The sequence below is a fragment of the Adiantum capillus-veneris genome, chromosome 8 (assembly GCF_014529385.1).
Source record: "Adiantum capillus-veneris isolate H3 chromosome 8, ASM1452938v2, whole genome shotgun sequence".
Classification (NCBI taxonomy): Eukaryota; Viridiplantae; Streptophyta; class Polypodiopsida; order Polypodiales; family Pteridaceae; genus Adiantum; species Adiantum capillus-veneris.
The window spans coordinates 63,975,590-63,999,208 of record NC_140938.1 but is presented as its reverse complement, the minus strand read 5'-3'; the positions used below and the strand labels follow the sequence as shown (position 1 = coordinate 63,999,208).

Here is a 23,619-nt window from a genome sequence, read left to right as displayed (position 1 = left end):
AAGAAGGAGACTTGTGCATAGCAACCCTCTAGTTGTGGGTGTCTTTCGATTAGGCAGGCCTTGCACTCGCAAGGGGCATTGCTCGCCATTTCTGAGAAATAACATCTGGTTGTCCTGTTTTGACACGTCAGGTTGTTTTTGGTTTACTGCAGCATGGTGTTTCTCTTGCACCTTTAAGGAGGCTTTCTGTTGTTGAAGTAAAGCGTGGGCATTGGCTTGTTGTGCTGCATCAGTTGTGGATTGGTGTGGAAAGAGGCTTGTTGTGTGAAGAGATGAGTGGGTGTATTTCAGGGAAACCTTTCTGTTTTTGCTGGTTATGCATGTTGTTATAATGGGTTGTTCATAGCCAGGGCCGCATGCTAGTTAATTTTCACGCTTCTGTTTGCCTAGTCATGAGTGCTGAGGTTTATGGTGTGTTATCATGTGCAGGTCACGCTCGCAATGAAGGAAGATTGTGTACCAGAAGAGGAACAATAAACATGCCGGAGTGCTCTGGGATTTCGCAAGTGGAGGTGTAGCTGGGGTCCAGTTAGGGTCCAGGCAAGCGTGTGTTGAATTCATCATGCCACGTCGTAAACTGCACCTTTAATAATGCAAGCTATTACCTTTGAATGGTCCTAACTTTTGTCCATCTTCTGGACCCCGTTCCCCTACTGGCTCCTCTACCCTATTAATTACCTTCTCTCTCGATTCTGGGTGGCAAGGGCGAGCATGGGCAAGGCCTCCAAAGACAAGCGGGTGGGTGCGCGCGCGCGCGCGCGCGAGAGAGAGAGAGAGAGAGAGAGAGAGAGAGAGAGAGAGAGAGAGGACTGCCAGAGTTGTTTTAAATTGTGTGCGTGCACGCATTCGATCATTGTGAGCAGGATATTTACTATCGCAAGGCAAAGGAGGAGGGTTGGAGAGCTCGTAGTGCATTCAAGCTTCTACAGATTGATGAGGAATTCAACATCTTTGAAGGCCAGCTTCTTTCCCCTTCTATTATTCATGTCATTTATGATTGTGCAAATTGTCCAGCCTGCCAGGTCTGCCTTCCAGTTCAAGGCTACTTTTTGTAGGATGATGTGCGTATTTTTGCTTAGCTTGTTACTACTGCCTAGCTTTAGGCCATAATTACTTGAAAGCTATAACAAGCTCAAGGACAGCGAAAGGATCAAGCCTCTTGCATTTATCGAGCTGTCACAGGTATGAATGCATACTTGTAAAATCAGGTGCATGGCCTCGATGTTCATGTCCCATGATGGAAACTTGCAGCTTTTTCATGTCTAAGATGCAATGGCATGATTTTCAAGGTCAAAGGGAAACGGCTAGATGCTGTGAGATGACCACATATAGCCTAGGATAAAAATATGTTTAGATGGTATTGGAATGCGAAAGAGGCAATGGAAAGAGAGCAGGGTTAGATGAAACATAATCATCAGATCTAAGTGCATCCCTCGTTCTCAACTGGTTACTGTAGATTCTTCGGATCCGCTTTAGTGACATGTAGGGATCGACAATACAGTGTAATGTGCTGTCAATACTTCATTTGGTCCAGAATCATGAAGCAATCAGCCCATTTTCCACATCCCTAACCAAGAGGGTCCGAGCCATGAGTAACAACAACAATACTCCCCCCGTAAATAACCACGAGGGTCCGGACCATGAGTAACAACAACAATATTCCCCCCTTAAATAACCACAAGGGTCCAGGCCATGAGTATGAACAAGCATTCTCAAACATAATTTCTCAATACTCCACCCGGGAGTAAAATCACTAATCGTTGAAATCAATATTAAAACCAGAGTCGAACAATGCAAATTGGCACCAAGGCAGGTTGAAAACAGATACCATCCATTTCAAACAAATTCCAAACAGGATCACGAAACAAGTTCTCAAACAGAACTCAAACTTAAAAAGAAATCTCGACATCAGTCAAGCTCGAAAAGTAGATTGACTTTCCATCCAGAAACTTGTACCAAAATTAGAGTTAGGTTCCTTCCATAAGATTGTAGCCGACCACAACATGGCCCATCAGCTCTTGGACGGACAATGTTCCTCTAGCGGCGATGGTAGTCCCAAGACATAACAATCTCACTGGACCTCAAGGTTATCAGCTCGAGAAGAGACCTATTGAGAGATGTCGATAAATTTTAAGTTTTAATGTGCTAGGGTTTCCATGGCAAGCATTTCAGGATACCCCACTCTGCCAGAAGGTGCAATCCGAAGGAAGATGTCTGAAAGCATGTAACTTTGGGCAAAGTTTTTCTTGAAAGCTTGCCAAGTCCTTGGAGTACCGGCATTGTACCGAGTTCATGTAATATAAAGAAATACCGAAAGGGGTGCCAAGGTTTGCGGCCAGTACTCTCTGGGGTGGAATTCTACGACTCCGTGTCGTGCGTGCTCTCTTTCAGTTCAGTTGTTATTGAAGTGCTAACAGTGTGTTCAATCTGTTCTTTTCTGAACATCCACCTCTGCATGGCTGTGCCATTGAGAAAAACAACGGCTTCAAGATTCTTCTTTGCAAGTGATCTTTATGGCTTATGCCGTGTAAGACAGAGCGATGAAGACGCGAGCACCAGAGTTACCAGGGAACGGGTAAAACCATGCCTGGAACGCCGGAACGGTGTTCCGGCCGGTCGGCAATGCTTGGAGCGTCTCGGATCGGCAGTCCGTTCCGACAGGCGGACTCAAACCGGAATGGTCGACCGGAACGGGCTCGGAACGGATTCGGAACGCCCGAACGGAAAAAACGGGTAGATTTTTCAAACGTTCAAAAACGGGCAGTAAGCCCTCAAAAACTATATAATGTGCCAAGCTCTCACCCTTTTCCTTCACAAGCTCTCAAGCTCTCTTGCTCTCAAGCTCTCAAGCTCTATTGCTCTCAAGCTCTCAAGGCTCAAGCTTCAATCTCTCAAGCTCTCAAGCTACCAACTTTCAAGCTCTCAAGCTACCAAGCTCTCAAGCTCTCAACTTCTATCTTGCTCTCAAGCTCTCAAGCATCAAGCTTTCAAAGTTCAAGGCTCTCAACTTTCAAGCTCTCTCTTGCTCTTGAGTCTCAAGGCTTTAAGCCTCAAACTCTCTCGAGTCTCATTCCAATTTCCATCATCTAGATTCCATGGCCTCTTCTTCTCGTACAACCCCCTCCGTTCATGCAGGCAACACTCAAAAGGCGAAGGAACGGTCGTGGTGGGATGAAGTGACCTCGGAGGGCACCTTGTCGGCGGCGGGAGGTTCTCGTGCATGGGCATGCAAGCTATGCTCTTACACGCGGAAAGGGGGGCATGACAAAGTGAGAGCACACTTTCTTCGAGTGCCGGGACATGAGGGGAGATTTTGCACTACCTAACCATCGAGAAGAGAAAGGAGCTCGAGGAAAGGGATCGGCAATTCAACCACAAAGCCAAGCCCGCACACAAAGGTATTGATCTAAAGACCCTCATTTTCCCTTCTTCCTCTCTACCTGGTGTAGGTGTTGGTGCATCTTCACAAGGTCCAAAACGTCGCCAAAGGACCCTTGCCACCTCTTGGGACCCAAAGAAGAAGGAAGAGGTGTATGCGGCCGTGGCTCAATTCTTCTATCACGACCATATCCCATTTGTCGCGGCGAGGTATGTTCATTGTTTTATGATTTATCAATCTTCTCTCTCATTTCTTCCATTATCGTCGGTTCCACCTTTTTGATACTAACCTCTTCTATGTTTAATCGAAATAGGTCGGAGTATTGGAAAGTCATGGTACAACGGATAGGAGAGTATGGCACCGGCTATGTGCCGCCATCTTCAAAGGCTCTCCGAACCACTTTGCTCGATCTAGAGAAGGCTATCGTGGAGCAAGCAACCCTCAATATTCAGTGTCTTTAGGCAAAACATGGCGTTTCCCTCATTGCTGACGGGTGGAGCGATACAAGGAAGAGATCTATCCATGGTCTCGTTGCACATTCGAGTGGAGAGATGTACTTTGTGCACTCTCATGATGCCACCGAGAGTGGCAAGTCCGCCGAGGTCCTCTTTGCAGAGTGGACATCGGCCATAGAAACCATCGGTGAGCAACACGTGGTGGCCTTTGTCACAAATGGGGAGGCATCAAATAGGGCAGCAACAACTATTATTGAGGGCCACTATCCGCATGTGACAGTGTGCTTTTGCATGGCACACTGCTTGAACAACCTTCTAAAAGACATCGGCAAGCTAGACTAGATCGCTCCAGTCATTGCTGATGCAGTGAAGATTGTTACTTTCATCAACAATCACAACTTGGTTCGGAGTGAGTACCTCAAGAGGTCGGGCGGCAAAGTGCTTCTAAAGTATTCAGACACCCGCTTCGCATTCAACTTTCTTCTTGTGCGCAGGCTGTCTGAATGTCAAAATGCGGTCCGACAAGTCTTTATCAGTGATGAGTTCACCACCTCCCCTTATGCAAAGACAGTTGCAGGGATTTTGTGCAAGGATAAGGCAGAGGATCTTGAGTTCTGGAAGGAGCTTAAGAGTCTAGACGCACAGGTAAAACCGGTGGTTCATTTGCTTCGAGTTCTAGATGGCATGGATCCTTGCATTGGCAAGATTTATGAGGCAATGGACCGCATGATTGAGCAGCTTGTACAGCTTGAGCTGAACGCAGAGTGATATGAGGAGATCCATGCGCTTTGCAGCTCAAGGTGGAATTCATATGTCTCTCCTTTACACGGGGCAGCGTACATGGTAAATCTAGATGTTTCAAGGTGCAGGGCAAGAGACAGATAGGGAAGTCATGAACCAATTTACAGAGATCTTAAACAAGATGGTTCTAGACAGAGATGGGCGACGCATTGTCAGAGATCAGTTGAGACAGTACAGAGAGATGCGGGGGTCATTTGGCAGTCCAGATGCTTAGATTGATCGCAAAGAAGATAGGTTCAGTGCTATGGTGGGAGGATGTCACAAAGTGATGACGTGGCGGACAGCAGAAACCCTAATTTCTGCCAGAAACCCTAAAATTCCTGCAAACCCTAATTTTTGCCAAAAACCCTAAATTCCGGAAATCGCGGAGGCGGATTATTATTATTATTATTATTATTATTTTTGGAAAATGATGAGCGACGCGAATTTTGCTTTTGCTTTTTTTTTATAAAAAAAAGAGAAAAGACTCTCTAAGAGAGAGAGAGAACTGATGCTTTTGATTTTAAAAGCTTTTGGGGCTTTGCTTTTGGGCATTCCTTGTAACCTTTAAATTAGTGGTGAGGGCCTCACTTCTCAGAGCATCTGGACGCAGAGTCTGAGAGTGAAACCCTAACCGCTCTCTTGTACTTTGATGATTGATTAATACAAAAAGAAATACCGAAAGGGGCGCCAGTCTTTGGGGCCAATATCTCTAGGCACGGAACTCCGCCGGGCCAGTGCAAATCTATTGTGATCTGTGAATTGTTTTGAAGTGGTTATTTGGTGCTGTCGCGGTTGATTCTTGACTTGGAGTGTCCAAGTTTGTTACAGTGGTATCAGAGCACGGCCGATTTCTCTTCTACGGGAAATCCGATCCCCGATTTTTTTTTTTTTCGCGGCACCTATGGCTTCAGGCAATGATCAGTCGACTCCCTCTGCATCTGGAGATGCGGGCTGGGATCACAACGAAGATTCAGACAGAGTATGGCCCGCCTCGGCCTACTCAAGCGGAGCAAACAGAGATGGAGTGTCGTCAATTGATTGGCAATGCAACAAAGATGATGCTCAATTTTGCCAAGGACCCGAAGATGGCAAAATATATGAACCAGACCTCTTTGGAAGAGGTACAGATGGAGTGGCAGAGAACCACAACACCACTCCCGAAACCCGCTCTCAAGAAACCTTCTGCCTCCAAGAAAATATACGGAGCAGGAACTGGAGAACATGGTTGATGCACGGATTGCTCAGCTTTTCGACGTGCAAAAGAAAGACAAAAAGCACGGCAAAAAGCAGAAGAAAGGCACTGACTTCCCAGGATATTTGGGTCGTCGGTTGACATTTGACAAGGCAAAGAAACGGAAGAAGCGTGTTCGATTTGAAGGAGTACCCAGTTCTTCTTCTTCTTCTTCTGACAGTTCTTCTAGCTCCTCGGATTAGAGCGAAGAAGACAGAAAAAGCAAAAAGCGAAGCAAGACACAAAGCTTCGGAAAGGGCAAGAAAAAGGCAAAGAAGGCTACATCTCGCCCAGAGACTGACAGTTCTACTGAGGACTCGTCTACAGACAGCTCAGATTCTGATGACGGAAAGTTTTATGCGAACAAGAAGAATTTTTACAAAGCCAACCAGTATGACTTTCTCGAAGATAAAAGCAAGAAAGTCCGAGAGTTTAAGGAAGGTGGCCACTCGATCAAGTTTGATACTTTTCAGGATACTCAGATGCTTCGAAGGCTTTGTCTTTTATACAGTAGTTTGACATCGCTTTCGCGGGAGGACGCTATTCAGAGCACTCCAAGATTCGGAGAGCTGCCTCTTACTTTAAGGGGAATGCTCGTACTTGGTGGTCCACGCTTCTATTAAGCAAGACTGTGCCAGTTACATGGCTGAAATTCAAGAGGCTTTTTATTTCTTCTTGGTTGACTCAAGAGTTTGAGCGAGATATACGAGCTGCTTGGAACCATTTCCGGATGACCAAGAGCGATACAGTGAATTCTTATTGTGAAAGATTCTGGAGCTCTTTTCTACCCACCTCTTCATTCAAGAAGATCTCGTTCAGAGAGCAGATTGAGCGGTTTACCTTGGGTCTACCTACAGAGATCCGAGATCACTGCTTGGAACAGAAGTCAGCTTCTATTCAGGAGTTGATGAGTCATGCGAAGCGGGGCTTTGCCATTCACTTTGGCAGTCTGACCTACCCCACAGATGAGGCCATGACACAACGAGCCGAACAGACTTTTGGGAATGAAAGTAGAATGAAAAAGAGCAACCCAGAGAAAAAAAAAAGGATGCACGACCCAAGCTTACTCCTGAGGAGAGAGCTCGCTTCATCAGAGAGGGGAAGTGCTTTGGATGCGGGGAACATGGACATATTTCCGCGAAGTGCCCTGATAAGGCACAGAAAGAACAGAATGATAAAGACGACGACAGGTCTGAGAGTTCGAGAGCAGCTGAGGAATGTGGCAGAAAAGGCAGATAGAAAAGCAGAACTGGTACCACATGGCGTGGGACCTGCACCGAATCTAATGAATGAAAGTACAAACTTTGCCGCTTTCGGGGCAAAGTGAAGGATCAGGAAGCTCTTTTGAAGGAGCCAAGGCCAACTTCTTTTCACTTGGAATTGGCGGCTCGATTTGGAACTACGCCCGACAGACTGACGCCACAGGCGGAGGTAGTTCGACTGGCACCCGGATGGGATGTTTCCATTACACCGAGCATTGGCAAACTTCGTTTGCAATGACAGGGGTGTTCAGGGCACGCGAGTGACGTTCTACTCGGGATCCCTTGGTACCACAAGAACTACGCCGTGGTTGACTACCGGGCCGAGAAAGCGACTTTGATAAATGAAGGGCTTAGAGATTGTACTTGATGAACTTCAGTTTTCTTACTCATTCTTTTGGGAGAACTGAACGATGGATAAATGTTGAATATGTTTTGACCTGAAGAAAAGAACGCCAAGATTTTTTTTTCTCCACGCTCATGCCGATTGCTTTTGAGAGGGCCTGAAGATCATACCATTGATCTGATATTTGGAAGCACGCCACCGAATCGGCCACCTTATCGTGTGAGCCGAGTACAGAATGAAGAGATTATGAACCAAGTGAAAGACCTCTTGGAAAAGGGTCTTGTCCAGCCTAGTACTTCACCGTATTGCTCTCCAGTGTTGTTGGTTTTGAAGAAAGAGGGATCTTGGAGAATGTGCATCGATTATAGCACTCTCAACGAAATCACCATCAAGAACAGATTTCCGATTCCTAGGATCGATGATATACTCAACAGGTTACAGGGATCCTCGTGCTTTAGCAGGATTGACTTGAAGAGTGGATATCATCAGATCAGGATAGCGCCAGGAGATGTCTACAAGACAGCTTTTCGGACGACTTTTGGGTTATTTGAGTTTTTGGTGATGCCTTTTGGCTTAACCAATGCTCCTGCGACATTTAACCGGATGATGAACAGGATTTTTCGAGAGTACAGGCTATTTGTTGGCACTTTCTTTGACGACATCATTGTTTTCTCCAAGAATGAGGCAGAACACAGAGATCATCTGCTTCAAGTCTTTCAGGCATTACGAGATCACACATCAGTGATTAATGCTAAGAAAAGTGAATTTTTCCTACCAGAGATACACTTTTTGGGACACATTGTGTCAGCAGCACAGCAGGAGTGCAAATGGACCCGGCCAAGATAGAGACTATCCGTGATTGGCCCGATTTGAGGAATGTCCATGAAGTTAGAAGCTTCTTGGGACTGTGTTCGTACTACAGGCGGTTCATACGAAAGTTTGCAGAGGTTGCTTTCCCTTTGCATACCTTGACACAGAAAGGAGTACCTTTTTCGTGGGGACCCACAGAGGTGACTGCCTTTCAGACATTGAAAGAGAAATTGACTACAGGACCATATTTGACTTTACCGGACTTGCAAAAGTCATTTGAAGTATTTTTGTGATGCTTGTGGTCGTAGTCTGGGTGCGGTCTTGATGCAAGAAGGCCATGTCATAGCTTACGAGAGCCGTTTGTTCTCTAGGCCGGAGATGACAGCACAGATCTATGGGAAAGAGCTTTTGGCGGTTATCCACGCTCTTACTCAGTGGCGGCATTACCTACTCGGAGCGGATTTTACTGTCTTTACAGACCATCAGAGTTTTGCGCTACTTCTTGTCACAGAAGCAGCTTTCGGAAAAGCAGATGCGGTGGGTGAACATCTTGTCAGAGTTCCACTTCCAGATTGTCCATGTGCAGGGACAGAAGAATGTGGTGGCAGATGCTTTGTCTCGGAAACCGTTGGTTCTGGCTATTTCCGCGATACATCATAGGAGCTTCGAGGATATGGTCGATCAGTGTGCCACAGATACAGATTTTGCAGATATTTTCACACGGATACGGGATGGGGAGACAGTAGCTGGATACTCCCTTCGGGAAGGCTACTTGATGAAAAAGACTATGTTGTGCGTTACACAGCCGTTGAGGGAAAAGGTTATGACTGATTGCCACTGTCCACCTTTTACGGGTCACCGCGGCATTGCTACCACCATGAAAGGGGTAGAGAGAGATTTCTTTTGGCGGAGACTGAGGAAGGATGTGGAAGAGTTTGTGCGCAGTTGCTTGGTATGCCAGAAGGTCAAGTTTGACAGGCATAAGGCACAGGGATTGTCACAGCCTTTACCCATACCCACCCGCCCCTGGGAAAATATTGAAATGGATTTCATTTTTTTTAATCTCCCGAGAATACAGAATGATCACGATGATTTTTCGATTACATGGCATGTCTGAGACGAGTCTCTTCGACAGAGACCCCAGATTTATGAGTTTGTTTTGGAAGGCAATTCGGGAGAACATTGGCACGCGGTTGCAGTTCTCGTCATCGTTCCACTTGCAGACTGACGGGCAATTTGAGATTGCCAATTCAGTGATTTTAGATTTATTGAAGTCTTGTATCTCGCATCAGAAGACTCAATGGAAAAAGAACTTACCTTTGGTGGAATTTGCCTACAATAACACGATACACTCTTCGACGGGGAAGATGCCATGTGAGATTGTTGAAACTGCTGCGAAGGTTCCATCCTGAGCACGAAAGATTAGAAATTTGAAGCGGATGTATATTCGCGAGATTTGGATACAGCTTTTGCCAAGGTTGGCGAGACTTTGCAGGAGTCTCAAGAACGACAGAAAAAGGCAGCGGATCGCCATCGTCGCGACTGGAAACTGAAGGAGGATGATTGGGTGCTCTTACTTTTGAGAAGGCACGCCTAAGAAAGAAAAAGGGAAAGGAGAGGCTTTTTCCAAAGCTTAGTATGTGATACTACGGACCTTTCCAGATTACTGACAAGATAAATGAGGTCTCCTTCCGATTGAAACTGCTAGATACTTGGAGGATTCACAATGCATTGCATGTGAGTCTCTTGAACCCTGTTAAGGGTGATGTGCCTGATGATGGGGAGCCTGATGAGCAACCCAAAGTGGAAGAAAACGAGGAGATCCTTGTTCCTGAACAGATTTTGGCACATAATGATACGAAGAAAGGTAAAGTCTGAAGGCGGTTCTTGGTTAAGTTCAAGAACTTTCCTGCATTTGATGCGAAGTGGATGGAGGAGGAGGACCTAGCAGATACTCCTTGGATTGTGAAACTTTACCTCGATGTTTTGGTTTAGCATAGTCTACTCCAAACGGAACCCAGAACTCAGCTTGGCCGAAGATCTGGTGCAGTGGGATGCACAAGAGGGGAGTTACTCCACTCCTTTGTCAACAGATGCCTCGATTTTGATACTAAAGTCACTGATGTCTCTTTGAGCTTCAGGGATACTGAGAGCTGACAGTATTCTGTTGGATGACTTTATGAAATGGAATTCCTGATTATGATACTGATTTGTTCTTGACTTCTTGTGAGTGCTTGACTTCTTGTGAGTGCAGGAACTGGTAGACGAAATGACTGCAGCATTTTGGTCTACTTGATCTCGAATAGACATGGTTGCAATAGGGGTTAGTCAATCGGACATCGATGAGGTCCCGATTGGACCTAGATGTGATTGCTAGCTACATTGCCGATAAATCATGGTCTAAGATCCGAATGAATGTTGAATGTCATGTGATGTCCTGTGATGTCTGGTGATGTCCTGTGATGTCGTTTGATGTGACTGTCGATTTTGTACATGTGCTAGATGTGCGTTCCTAGTACGTAGGTACTAACAGTCAATGTCTGCTAAGACGGTTTATGGCTTTTGTCGGTTTTGTAGGCGTAATCGCGGTCGATTACAATGCTTTCAAGAGGGGGGTATGTCACAAAGTGATGACGTGGCGGACAGTAGAAACCCTAATTTCTGCCAGAAACCCTAAAATTCCTGCAAACCCTAATTTTTGCCAAAAACCCTAAATTCCGGAAATCGCGGAGGCAGATTATTATTATTATTATTATTTTTTTTTGGAAAATGATGAGCGACGCGAATTTTGCTTTTGCTTTTTTTTATAAAAAAAAGAGAAAAGACTCTCTAAGAGAGAGAGAGAACTGATGCTTTTGATTTTAAAAGCTTTTGGGGCTTTGCTTTTGGGCATCCCTTGTAACCTTTAAATTAGTGGTGAGGGCCTCACTTCTCAGAGCATCTGGACGCAGAGTCCGAGAGTGAAACCCTAACCGCTCTCTTGTACTTTGATGATTGATTAATACAAAAAGAAATACCGAAAGGGGCGCCAGTCTTTGGGGCCAATATCTCTAGGCACGGAACTCCGCCGGGCCAGTGCAAATCTATTGTGATCTGTGAATTGTTTTGAAGTGGTTATTTGGTGCTGTCGCGGTTGATTCTTGACTTGGAGTGTCCAAGTTTGTTACAGAGGACTATGGCTATGATAGCCTTGAGCTTCAGAGATTGGCGATCCGTATTCTCAGCCAGTCAGTTAGTACCTCATGCTTGGAGCAATTGTGGAGTACCTTTAGCCACATTGCTTCCAAGAAGAGGAATCGGCTTGGAGTGGAGAAGGCTAATGATCTTGTCTTCGTCAGCACAAATTTGAAAATGCTTTGCAAGAGTACAGACAAACAGATAGATCCTTTTACACAGTGGGAGATGGAGTAAGAGGCTCCTCAGGTAGGTGGAGATGCACATCCACCAACACCAGGTACTTCATCCGTGGCTGAGATCGAGCCGGGCCTAGAGCTCGATGATGAGGAATGGGAGGATGTGCATGATTTACAGCCGGCTACTACGGATTGAGAGGCCTCTTAGGCTAGTGGCTCTTGAGTCTTGAGTCTTTGCCATTTATCCTTACCTTTTTGTATGGTTGCTTGAGCCTTGCCCTCTTTGCCATTTGTAGCTACTAGCATCTTTATCGTATTTGTCACCTTCAGTCTTTTGGTATTGTGGTCACTGGTTTATCCCCCTTTGTTTTTTTTGTAGCACCTTGACGGCCCTTGAGGCTTGTTAGCCATAATTAATTCCAAAGTGTTATCTCTGACTACCACTCTTGCAATTATTTGAGAGCATTGTGTATGGGCATTGTGTTTGCTCAATGTTGTATATGTGTTATGTACTCTGGGCGCCGCACATCCCAATCAAGTCATAATAAGGGTGAATGGTCTTCGAATCGTGTTTTTTGTGGGTATTAGAAGGACTCTAGTACTACTTGTATTCAAACACATAACGCTAAAAAAAACAATATTTGGGTGTTTTTTTAGCCTCCCGTTCCGCGCCGTTCCCGTTCCGGGCCCATTCCCGTTCCCTCGTTCCGCAGGTAGGCCCGTCGCCGTTCCCGTTCTGCGTTTCGGGTAACTCTGGCGAGCGCGCCTGATGCGGTAGTGGCTAAGAAGTCCGGTGTTGAGACACGAAGATCCTTTGAAAAATTTCTCTGTGAAACTTGGAATCGCCATCTTTCTCCGTCTGCTCTTTGGTAGGACCGGTATGCTTTTAGAAAAGCACACGCCTGAAGCTCTGATACCACTATCACAAGACGGGCACCACGTGCCAATAGAAAAGAACAGATTGAAGAGACTTTTAGCACTTCAATAACAATTGAACGAAGCGCGACACAGAGTGGCGGAATTCCACCCCAGAGAGTACTGGCCCCAAACCTTACCTTGGCACCCCTTTCGTTATTTCTTTATATCATTGAATGCCGGTACTCACGCTCTGCATCTTCTCCAGGAAGCATGCTAGAAAATGAGCTCTTGGCTCATATTTAAAGGCCCTTGGACTATGAAAAGCAGTTTACATGAAAAGCTATAAACTCAAAAGCATATGGTCCAAAAGTTGCCAGCGCAAAAGCAGGAAAATCCGTATAGCAGCCATGTCATCATGCCAAATCCGAAATCCGTACAATTTGTCAGCGCAAAATCCGGGACTGTCCGTATAGTCTGGCACGTCATCATGTCAGCGCGAAATCTGAAAATCCGTACTGTTGGCACGTCATCACAGCCCTCCGCGTGCGCGCGTGTGTGTGGACTTGCTTTATTTTTAATGCCTTTATGTCACTTGGGCCCCATCAGACGGGGTCCCATAAGTTGGTGGGAACTCTTCTTTAAAAATCCGCCACAACAAGACTTTGTAAGCCGGTAAAACTTCTTTTTCTTTTTCTGTTGCTTCTTCTTAGGGTTTAGGCTTCTCTGCAGTGAGTTGCAGGTTGGCTCTGTTCTTCAGTGGCTTGACACGTTAGCAATTTGTGACATTAGATGCTTTTAGACTACTACTTTTCATGTATTTCTTTTGGCCAAGGGCCTTTATAAGGATTGTGAGGGCCTCTCTTCCGACGGATTTTCTAGGGAGCACTCGGAGAGAGAAGACCCTCGGACATTGTACTTGTTGTAGCATAATAATAAAGAAATACCGAGAAGGGGCGCCAATCTTTGGGGCTAGTGCTTCTTGGTGTGGAATTCCATTGTGCCATGTTGTCTCTTTCTCTGTCACATGCGCACTGCACTTGCGCCATGTGGACAAGCTTTTGCTACCGTCTCTAGCATCAGTCATAGTTTAGCTTAGGATCTAGCTTGGCACATTGTGAGCCTCTAGCTGGATCTGCATACCCCGGCAGGTCATAGTTGCATACCCTCTCTTGCACAACACAACATTTCAGCATATAGGCATTTTATTGCTTGTGAAGCGCTTCTTAAGCCATTTATTAATAGGTGACACTTTTGTCAAGGTCGTGGGGGACTGATCTATGCCTGCTTGACCAGCATGGGAATCCCTATATATGCAGTTCTTGGGGCGCTAGAGGAGAGGGAGAAGAAGGGCAAGTGCCTGCAGTACCCCATAGCACCAAGGATCATAAGCACTCGGCCTTGCATCTCCAGCCAGCCATCGTAGCAACAGGACCAGATCAGCGTTTTTCAGCCCTATTGAGCCAGCGTTTGCTAAACTCAGAACCAACATTTGCGGCACACGTGACACAATACCAACGTTTTCAGCATCAGCATCATCAGATTCAGCATTCAGCCCTTAGCGTTTTCACTTTTCAGCACTTAGCCTCGCTGTATCAAGCACCTCCAGCAAGTACCCTTCGGTACCTTACCAGTACCCAACATCAGTAGCATCAAGTATCCATTAGCATCTTGCATTTAGCATCATTGTATCAGCATTTTGTGCAAGAAATGAAGCAAGTACTTGCTCTGGCAACAGAGCAAGGGGGCCCTTGAGGGTGGTTGGGACCCGACATGCCGTGTCGTCTCTCTCTCTCTCTCTCTCTCTGTGCGTCTCTCTCGTTCATTGTGTTCAGTTCAGTTTCTCTTTTCAAGTGAAGTAAAGTAACCTTGTGTTTGTGCGGAGTACTAGATCCGAGATAAATCCTTAAACACTTTCATTGCACGTGACACTCTCTCAGTCGTGTTTAGTTCTTTCAGTTTCTCTCACCTGTGTTGCACTAGATCTTTGCCGAAGGGATGCGGCTAAATTGACTATTTTCTTATTTTTGGGTAATCTGTATATAATGAAATCAAGACTATTAAAATTTGTGCACTTGAGAACTATTAAGTTAGGAGCTGTAGATCTACAAGATTGAGAGAGCCATCAGGAATGTACATCTGTTATGCGTCATATGATGTCACGTGCGCACTTCACTTGCGCCACGTGGACACGCTTCTGCCATAGTCTAGCATGAGTCTTAGCTTAGGACTGAGCGTGGCACCTTTGTGAGTCTCTAGCAGAACGTGCATGTCCAAGCCAGTCACACTTGCATACCCTCTCTTGCACAAGAACAATCATTTCATCATGCAAGCATTTTACCGCGTGAACCACCCCTTATAAGTCATTTTATTAAAAGTGACTTTTGGAATTCTTTTTGTAAGTTAGTTGGAAAAGTAGGTAGGGCAAATTGCTAAAGATCTATAAAAGAAACCCATTGAACACTCAGTAGAAGCAGAAGAAGTAGGGACACAAGGAGGCAGGCACCCAGCAGGCAGGCAGTACCTCAGCAGGAGCACTAACGTTTTCTCAAGAAGAAGAAGACCCAGATCAGCCTGGAGTTTTCAGATTTCAGCAGACAGCCCAGCATTTTCAGTTTTCAGCCTTGACATCGTCGTCGTCAACACCATCGTCATTGTTGTCGCCATCGTCATTGGCGTCGAAGTCCCTATCTTGACGACGACATGATCGCCATTGTCATCGCAGATCCCTATCTTGACGACGACACCTTCGTCATCGTCATCGCAATCCCGGACTTGACGATGACACCATCGTCGTCATCGTCATAGTCACCGTCGTCGACATAGTAGCATCAGAACCCATTAGCATCAACATCTCAGCATTTAGTCATTGTATCAACATTGTGCAAGAATAAAGAAAGTCTTGCTCTGGCAAAAGAGCAAGGGGGCCCATGAGGGTTGGGACCCGACATCCTTTCGTCTCTTTTCTCTCTCTCGTCCCACTTTCTTTCAATTCAGTTCAGTTCTTTCAAGTGAAGTAAAGTGTCCCTTGTGTTTGTGTGCGGAGTACTAGATCCGAGCAAATCCTTATTCTCCTCCGTTGCACTTGACATTGGTATCAGAGCTTTGTGTGTGCTTCAGCTTCGCGAACCCAAGGGAAGAATCATAAGTACAAAGAAGAATCAAGAACCTCAAGAACCATCAAGAATCCAAGGAACCTCTCCTAGTTTTTTTTCCTGAAGAATCTTTGAGTCCCGACCATGGACTTACCACATCCCATCTTCATTGCCATGTCTTTGAAGGAAGATCCACATTGGATACACGAGGATCCAGATCTTGAGTACTAAGATCTCCTAGCCTTGTATGTGGATATGGAAGGAGTTGGAGACAGGATCCCTAACCTCTTCTGCATTCGCATTTGCATGTAGCGTGCATCCATTTTCCTCGTCATTGCACCTTGGAAAGGACTCTGGAACCAAACCTCAATCCATCAGCACTGGTAACGTTTTCACCACAGTCAGTATTTTGGGAACAGCTCTTGCTACAGCAGGCAGAGTCAGCACTATCTGGTATAGAGCCCAGGCTGATATTCGGCAATCGTAGTAAGGTTAGACAGTGACCCTTACATGGTGTTTGCATCGCCACCAGTACCCACAGCACCCGCAGTACCATTAGTTCCTGGTTTCGGAGGAATCTGCATTGGTTTGTGCATCCACAACATCAAAAGCATTCATCAGTCAACATAAGAAGTACAGATAGAAGTTCGATAGCTGTGGCTCACTTTTAACAGGGGGGGATGTCACGTGCGCACTTCATTTGCGCCACGTGGACACGCTTCTGCCATAGTCTAGCATGAGTCTTAGCTTAGGACTGAGCCTGGTACCTTTGTGAGCCTCTAGCAAGACATGCATGTCCAAGCCAATCACACTTGCATACCCTCTCTTGCACAAGAACAATCATTTCATCATGCAAGCATTTTACCGCGTGAACCACCTCTTATAAGTCATTCTATTAAAAGCGACTTTTGGAATTCTTTTTGTAAGTTTGTTGGAAAAGTAGGTAGGGCAAATTGCTAAAGATCTATAAAAGAAACCCATTGGGCACTCAATAGAAGCAAAAGAAGCAGGGACACAAGGAGGCAGGCACCTAGCGTTTTCTCAAGAAGAAGAAGACCCAGATCAGCTTGGAGTTTTCAGACTTCAGCAGACAACCCAACATTTTCAGTTTTCAGCCTTGACACCGTCGTCGTCGACACTATTGTCGTCATCGCCATCGTCATTGTCGTCGAAGTCCCTATCTTGACGACGACACGATTGCCATTGTTATCGCAGATCCCTATCTTGACGACGACACCTTCGTCATCTTCATCGCAGTCCCGGACTTGATGATGACACCATCGTCAAGACCAGTGTTCGCAACTTCCATGAGCTGGGTGAGGGTAGCCACTCTGTTCTTGGTACAGTAGTCCCGAACCCCTTTAGGCAGCCCACAACAATACTTCTCTATCTGCTCTGTCAATGGCACAAATCTCTAGGAGGTTACTTAGAGTAATGCTTTACAAAACCTCCGATTGTACTCCAGCAAGCTCTTGCATGTAGCGGAAGTAAGCTGGTGCCAATCTGTCATGATGTCGGCTTCAAATTCATTTGACAGCCAAGCAGATGCAAACATTTGTTTGAAGTAGACCCAAGTGGCAGGTGACTGTCCTTCCATTAACAATGTCGTCCACCATGTAAGCGCATTGTCTTTTAAGAAAGTGACAGCTTTCTTGACCTTAGAGGCCTCTGTAAAATTCCCTCCTGCATAAGCTGTATCAAACTGCTGGAGGAAAGTAAGAGCCTTTGCCTTATCTTTGAAGCCACTGAAAGTGCTAAACTTTACAAATGCACCACCTTCTTTGTAAGCTTTCGGCTTTTCCAGTGCCCCCAAATTGTCATAAGGAATAGTCTGCAACATGGGCACTGTAGTAAGCATCATTGGCACATCTTGACCATTAACAGTTTGTGTCAGAGGGGCCATATTTGGTTGTTGTCCAAAAAAACCAGCTATGCCAAAATGAGCCTGTGGCACCCCAAACTGCCCTGGTTGCTCTGAAAACCTTGCTGCATGCCGACGGTACCGTACATGGGGTTTGGCATCATGCCTTGCATACCCCAAACACTGTTCCTGCATGTACGATTGACCTCCAGGCGCATAAGCAACCATGCTCTGGAACACAGATCCACTCCTGAAATACCCAGGATGTACCGTGGGTGGTGGAAAAACTGGATGCATTGCCTGGTAACCGGTTCCCTGTCCATTCAAGACATCATGCGGGCTCTGAAAGGTGGCGGGCTGAACTCGCATAGCCTGTGGAATAGGCGTCCTAACCACCTGTTCAAGGAAGGGAGAAACCTGTTTTGAAGCCCTTGACTCCACAACATGCGAGTGTTCCCTATCCTGCTGAGATGCATAAAGTACTTGGGCTTGAGCCTCAACAAGCTCTGTTCGCGGTGTAGGTTGCCTATTTTGCTGTGGCACTGGTGGCGCTTGCAAGAACTCCATAAACCTTGGGTTCTGCACCAGCTGCAAAAACACATTCACCGCGGCAACTAACTGAGTCCTGAACGCATCATCCTCGAGTTGCCTAGTCATAAAGCCCTGTACTTGAGGGATATTCACATCAATAGAAGGTACAGACGGGGGTGGCCGTGAGCTCTCGCCAATCTCGAACATCATAGGAACTTCCTGTCTGTCCTTCGAAGAGGAACCCTCTTCCATAATGCCCTTCCCTTTGTCGGCTATAGTGTAATCCCGCGTTCCTCTACTCTGTGTCTTTACCCAAAACAACCGAGGCTCACTTCTTGAGGGAAAAGTGATTAATGTCCCGGCAACGAAATTTTGAAACCGGCCCGTGGGGCGGTAGGCTTTGGCTTTCACCTGAAACTTTACTTTAAACTTTAGGACACAGAGAAACTTTGCAAAAGAAAACCTGTAACGGGAATTGATACTTCAAACACACACGGCTTGGAAGCTAGAGCGCTACCAAGCAGACGCCGACACCTGTTGGCCCCAAAGACTGGCGCCCCTTTCGGTATTTCTTTATTGTATTAACAGAGGGAATAAAAATTGTGATTTCCTACGAGCTGTCCCGCATAATCCGGGTTGAAAACCACATGTTCTGGCCCGATTTCGGCAGCATAACTGTACTAGGATGCTTCACAGATAGTATCCCCATGCAATAGATGACTTTCCCGACGCATACGGACACTTTGCAAAACCTGGCAAGAAGCGAATTCTCTGTTTTCTGCCCTGAAAATGCGTCAAATCACCTCTACAGCTATCCCCTCGCGTCCCCTGACCTCCTGGGGGTATTAGGGACTGTTTAGGGCCGAAACCCTAAACCTGAAAAAATACACAACAGGCTGTATTTCCCTGTTTTGGGCTCCGTTTTGCAAGCCGGTCGCATCCGTAGCAAGTCCTCGAGCTCCCGCACCTGTAGGGCTACTTGCCCTTTGAATCGGACGAGATTCTCACGCGAAACCTCTCCGAATTCACCTATACCTGCGGGGGATTAGCAACTAGCTAATCCAGTACCTGTGCAAGAAGCTCTTGCCTCGGCAATCGCGCATGAACCCACACAACTGTACATAGGTCAAATGAATAGCCCTCTTGTGGGGCATCACATAACTGCACGGAAGGGAGAGAGAGAGAGAGCAGTGAATGATGTGCAACGCTTTTGTTCTTGCACTTCACTGTATATAGAGGGTAGGCAAGCACACAGTAGCTTTTTTGGTACCTGCAACAATCCACCATACGGTTGAAAAATGCAGCTCAGTTTTGTTTTAATGCTTCTCTCTCTCTTAAGTTGGAAAAATGCCCAAAAATGTGCCAAGTGGCACTCATGTATTAATTCCCCGCTTTGGACCTTCTGGACTAAAAATATCTCAACCGGTTGCTCAGTTTAGTGGTAGAGTAATGAAATGTTCCTCTTGTCATTCCGAAGCTAATGACGCGAACAGATTTCATGGCCCAAAATAGCAGTTCCCTAAATTTTAGGAGATGCTTCCATTGGACTCTCATTGGTCATCTGACAATCTTTCACCACTGGGACCACATCCAAAAAGGCAATGTAGCCCAGTTCTCGGTTGGTTTTCTCTAGGTGACCCCACCTTGTCACTGTGCCTCTATGGAGTTAATTTCCTAGTATCCACGAACTTATTAAGTGCGGCGAGGGACCTAGATGACTTTGAACTGAGCCTAGACATCCTTTTACTATACGAGTTCCTGTCACGATTGTGACTTGCTACACTCTTCTTGAGTCATTACAGATGCAGATGCGAAGTGTGACCAACCCGGGAGGACTCTTGTTCTTGAATGGTCACAACCCTTCGCCCAGAAGTCATACCTCTTCACCAACAGCCACACTCCTTCGACGACCAGTCATGTCCCTTCGACCAATGGTTGCGGGTCTTCATCGAATGGATGTGTCCATTCGCCTAAAGACATGTCTATTCGCCTAAAGGATGTGTCTCTTCGTGAAGGGTCATACCTTTTCATATGTACCTGTTCGTCTCCTATATAAGGAGCCCTTGCATCACACTTTCAATCAATCAAACACAGAGTCTTCTGTGTCTTGTTTCTGAGTTATTTCAAGTTTCTTAAGTCTTAATCATGAGTTTAAGTACTTAATTAAGGATTAGTAACTAGAATCCTTACAGTGATATCAGAGCAAATTTTTTCCCGGGACCCAAAGGTTGTGAGCCTCTCACCCTCGCCGCTACCCTCTCCCCCCCTTCCTGGAGTTGCATGGAAGCAGAAGAAAGATGAAAAATACACAACCCAGCATGAGGTAACCTGAAACCTTCTCTTCTAAATAAATAAAGTAAAGTAGAAGACGAAGATGGGTGTTGCAGCATACCGGCTGCAATCCTGAAGTATGCCTCTCCTTCAGGTGGTGCCTCTTCGCGTGGACGAGTTGCCTCATTTACCATGAAGAGTCGCACCCCCCCCCGGCCCTGGTATGTGCACCTGGCATGTCTCTTCACCCGGCACCCCTCACGCTACAGCCCACGCTCGCAGGCAAATTTTTTCTATGCAAGGCAACACAACAGCGTTACATATTTATTAAAATCAGCCAGCGCTGGAGTTTTTAAGTGGCCACCCATTAAATTTTTAAAGGATTTGGCCGGCTGCCCAATAATTGCAAGTGGGCACCCTCTTTGTACCAAACATTTAAAAAACTCCACAAAGGCCAGCGAAATGAGGAACCAGCTTGAGAATTTGCTGCCGAATGCTCTTCTGCCAACTTCCAGTGTTGCAAATTCTGGCCGGCACCTGATGTGCACACGAGACTGCTCGCCACCATGGCCGACGATGCCTTCGATGTTCCAATCCACTTTCTCTCGTGCATAGACGAGGTTCCCGAAGAAATCTTGCCGGAAAATCCTCCTGTTCACGAAGTGATCGTCATTCCAGATACCCCGGAACTGGAATCCGAACACGAACCGGAAGTGATTATCATTCCGGATTCCCCGTCTCCAAAACCCGCACCTGTTCCAAAAGAGATACCGGTTCCTAAACCCGTTCTAGTGCCCGCATCTGCTCCTATTCCTGCACTACAGCCAACAATTTTGCCGCAGAATTATCTGGTGTATGTTACCCATCGCCACGTCTCTTGATTCCAGGTCAGGGTGGTGTGGCACATATTTGTTACGTGCGAACCTCTTCATTTGCCACATTTCGAGCACATTCTGGGACGGTATCCTTTCTTGGCCTATTCTCTGACGAAGTGTCGAGTGGATACAATGAACGGTATCATCTCACAGCAGCCTCTAGTTCGGGTTCAGAGCGAGTTGCAGCTTCTGGATTATACACCTTTAACCCCAGACGACACACCTCCTATCAACGAGGTGGAAGATATAGAGGATTTGGACCTTGGAGCAGATTTCTTGGAGGAGTTCGACGCAGCATCAGTAGCAGCTTCGCCTTTTTATGGCAACCACATCTCTCCAACCTCTCCGAGATATTCCCTCTGAGCTGTCAGAATGTCAGAGACTGACAGTGCTCCTGTTCCACCCGACGATCCGATAGCCATCGTCAGACAGCAGATGCCCGTTCTCCAGGAGGCCCTTTCCACCGGTCTTGCATCGATGGCATCCCGTTTGGATGTCTTACAGGCATTTTCTTCTTCGAGGATGCAGCCAGCTACACATTCGGTTTCCTCTGTAGCAGAGTCAGTTCCTGAGCAAGTCGAGTCTCCAAAACGAGAGGTAGACAATCCAGAATTAAAGTACCTTTTTAAAATAATAAACACAACACAGAAAAATAAAATTGATGCAAAGCATTACAACGGTCGCCGCGATAAGCGCGTGCTGGACCATTGCCTTTTCAAGATGGATGTTTATTTCGCAAACACCGATCTCATTGAAAGTAAGAAGGTTGCTTTGGCAAGTCCCTTGCTAAAGGATACTGCATTCCTTTGGTGGCATCAACGAGTTGAAGATGGAAAGATCACCGTTACTTGGGACAAATTCCGGCGCGTCCTTTGCAAGGCTTTTGAGCCTGCCTCTTTGAGATGGAGACTCTCAGTCCTTCCGCTAAACTCTACAGTTTTGTTGACGGACTTGAGCCTTCCCTGCGAGATGATGTCCATAAGTTTAACCTTGCCACATTGGATGCTGCAATCGCTTATGTTGAGCATCTCGGCGATAATCGGCGCCCATTCAGAAGTTTCCTTCCTGGCGATCGAGCTTCCAATTTTGCAGGCTCCTCACAGCGTAATCATCAAGGACAAGGTGCTCAGAATCAACGTTCTTTCTCAGGACCTTAATCTACGAGACAATATGTGCTGGACAAAATTCTTTTCGACCCCAATCTTCTAGACAAGCAGCCACTTCCAGAGCCTCATCTTCTGCAAATAATCAAAATCGACAACACAATCGTCCCAATCATAGAAGGAATGGTCGTTGTGATTTTCGGCAGGATACTTCTTCTGGACAACAAGCCTCTTCATCGGCTCCTTCAACCTCCCACTCCAACAGTCTAGAATTATGCACAATTTGCAATGGACAGCACAGGTGGTATGAGTGCCCTAAGAAGCCAAACCCTTCAAATCCTTGCCATAATTCTTACATGGAGACCACAATTTCAGAACCTATCCACAACCAACCTCCTGTCCCAGACAAAGGTAAGCAAGCAGCACGTTGTGTTCGAGTTTCTAAGGTGGTGAGTACCTTAATGTTAAATGCTTGAAATCATGTCGTTGCTCCAGTGGATCTTTCGAATCAGGTTCTTAGCCTCCTTGGCTTTGTTGGCAAGCAGCCAATCAATGTTTTTGTGGATAGTGGGTGTTCTTCTAATTTCGTCAGTACATCCTTGATTATTAAACTTCGCCTTCAAACACAACCTAGCGAGGCGGCTTACCAAGTAGAACTTGGTTCCTTTCTCGAGTGCAACAAAGAATTGAAAAGCTGGATTTTCAGATTCAGGATTACCAGGATCAACTTGGTTTTTCAGTTATGCCCTTGTCATATTACGATTTGATCCTTGGTCAGTCTTGGTTATTTTAGTATGATCCAATAATCAGTTTCAGAGATCATTCAATTTGGCTCTTTCACAAGCATCAGGAAATAGAGCTTTGTGGTCTTTTCAGTACCAAACCCATTATATTGGTCTCTGCTTTACAAGTCAAACGGCTGGTTTGAAAACATGATTGTGCTACTGCCTTAATCATGTTGCGAGATGTCAAACCCGATGCAGAAGACACAAGTTTGTGATCGTATATTTGGATGACATTCTGATTTTTAGTCGAACGATGGCTGATCACAAGGAACATTTGCAGCTTGTCTTCCAAATTCTGCGAACCAATGTGCTATACATCAACAAGAAGAAAAGTGATTTCTTCGAGAATCAGGTGGAATACCTTGGTCATATTATTTCTGCTAATGGCGTTGCAATAGATCCCAAGAAAATACAGGTCATTGTGGATTTGCCTTTACCGCTCACCATTTCAGATGTGCGCTCTTTTTTGGGACTTGCAAATTTCTATCATACCAAGGTGCACAAGTTCTCGGATATTGCAGCTCCTTTGACCGAGCTTACCAAGTAGGATAAACTTCAATGGACTGAAGAAGCAGAACAATCGTTCAAAGCCCTTAAACATGCCTTGACGACAACTCCAGTCTTGGC

The 23,619-nt window shown here is 46.0% G+C and overlaps 1 protein-coding gene across 3 annotated transcripts in view; it reads left to right on the top strand.

Moving 5' to 3' along the window:
• The first annotated feature begins 596 nt into the window (after nt 1-596).
• LOC147452258 (S-adenosyl-L-methionine-dependent methyltransferases superfamily protein) overlaps nt 597-23,619 on the top strand; it is a 43,931-nt gene continuing 20,908 nt past the window's right edge. For 2 of the 3 annotated variants that reach the window (XR_015188885.1, XR_015188884.1), the window contains exons 1-2: nt 597-738; nt 864-957. Coding sequence is in view for 1 of the 3 variants with exons in the window: in XM_086518021.1 (XP_086374147.1) it covers nt 712-738; nt 864-957 (121 nt within the window). In the remaining 2 variants the exon portion in view is untranslated. The remainder of the gene's footprint in view (nt 739-863; nt 958-23,619) is intronic. The other variant, XM_086518021.1, reaches the window with a different exon arrangement.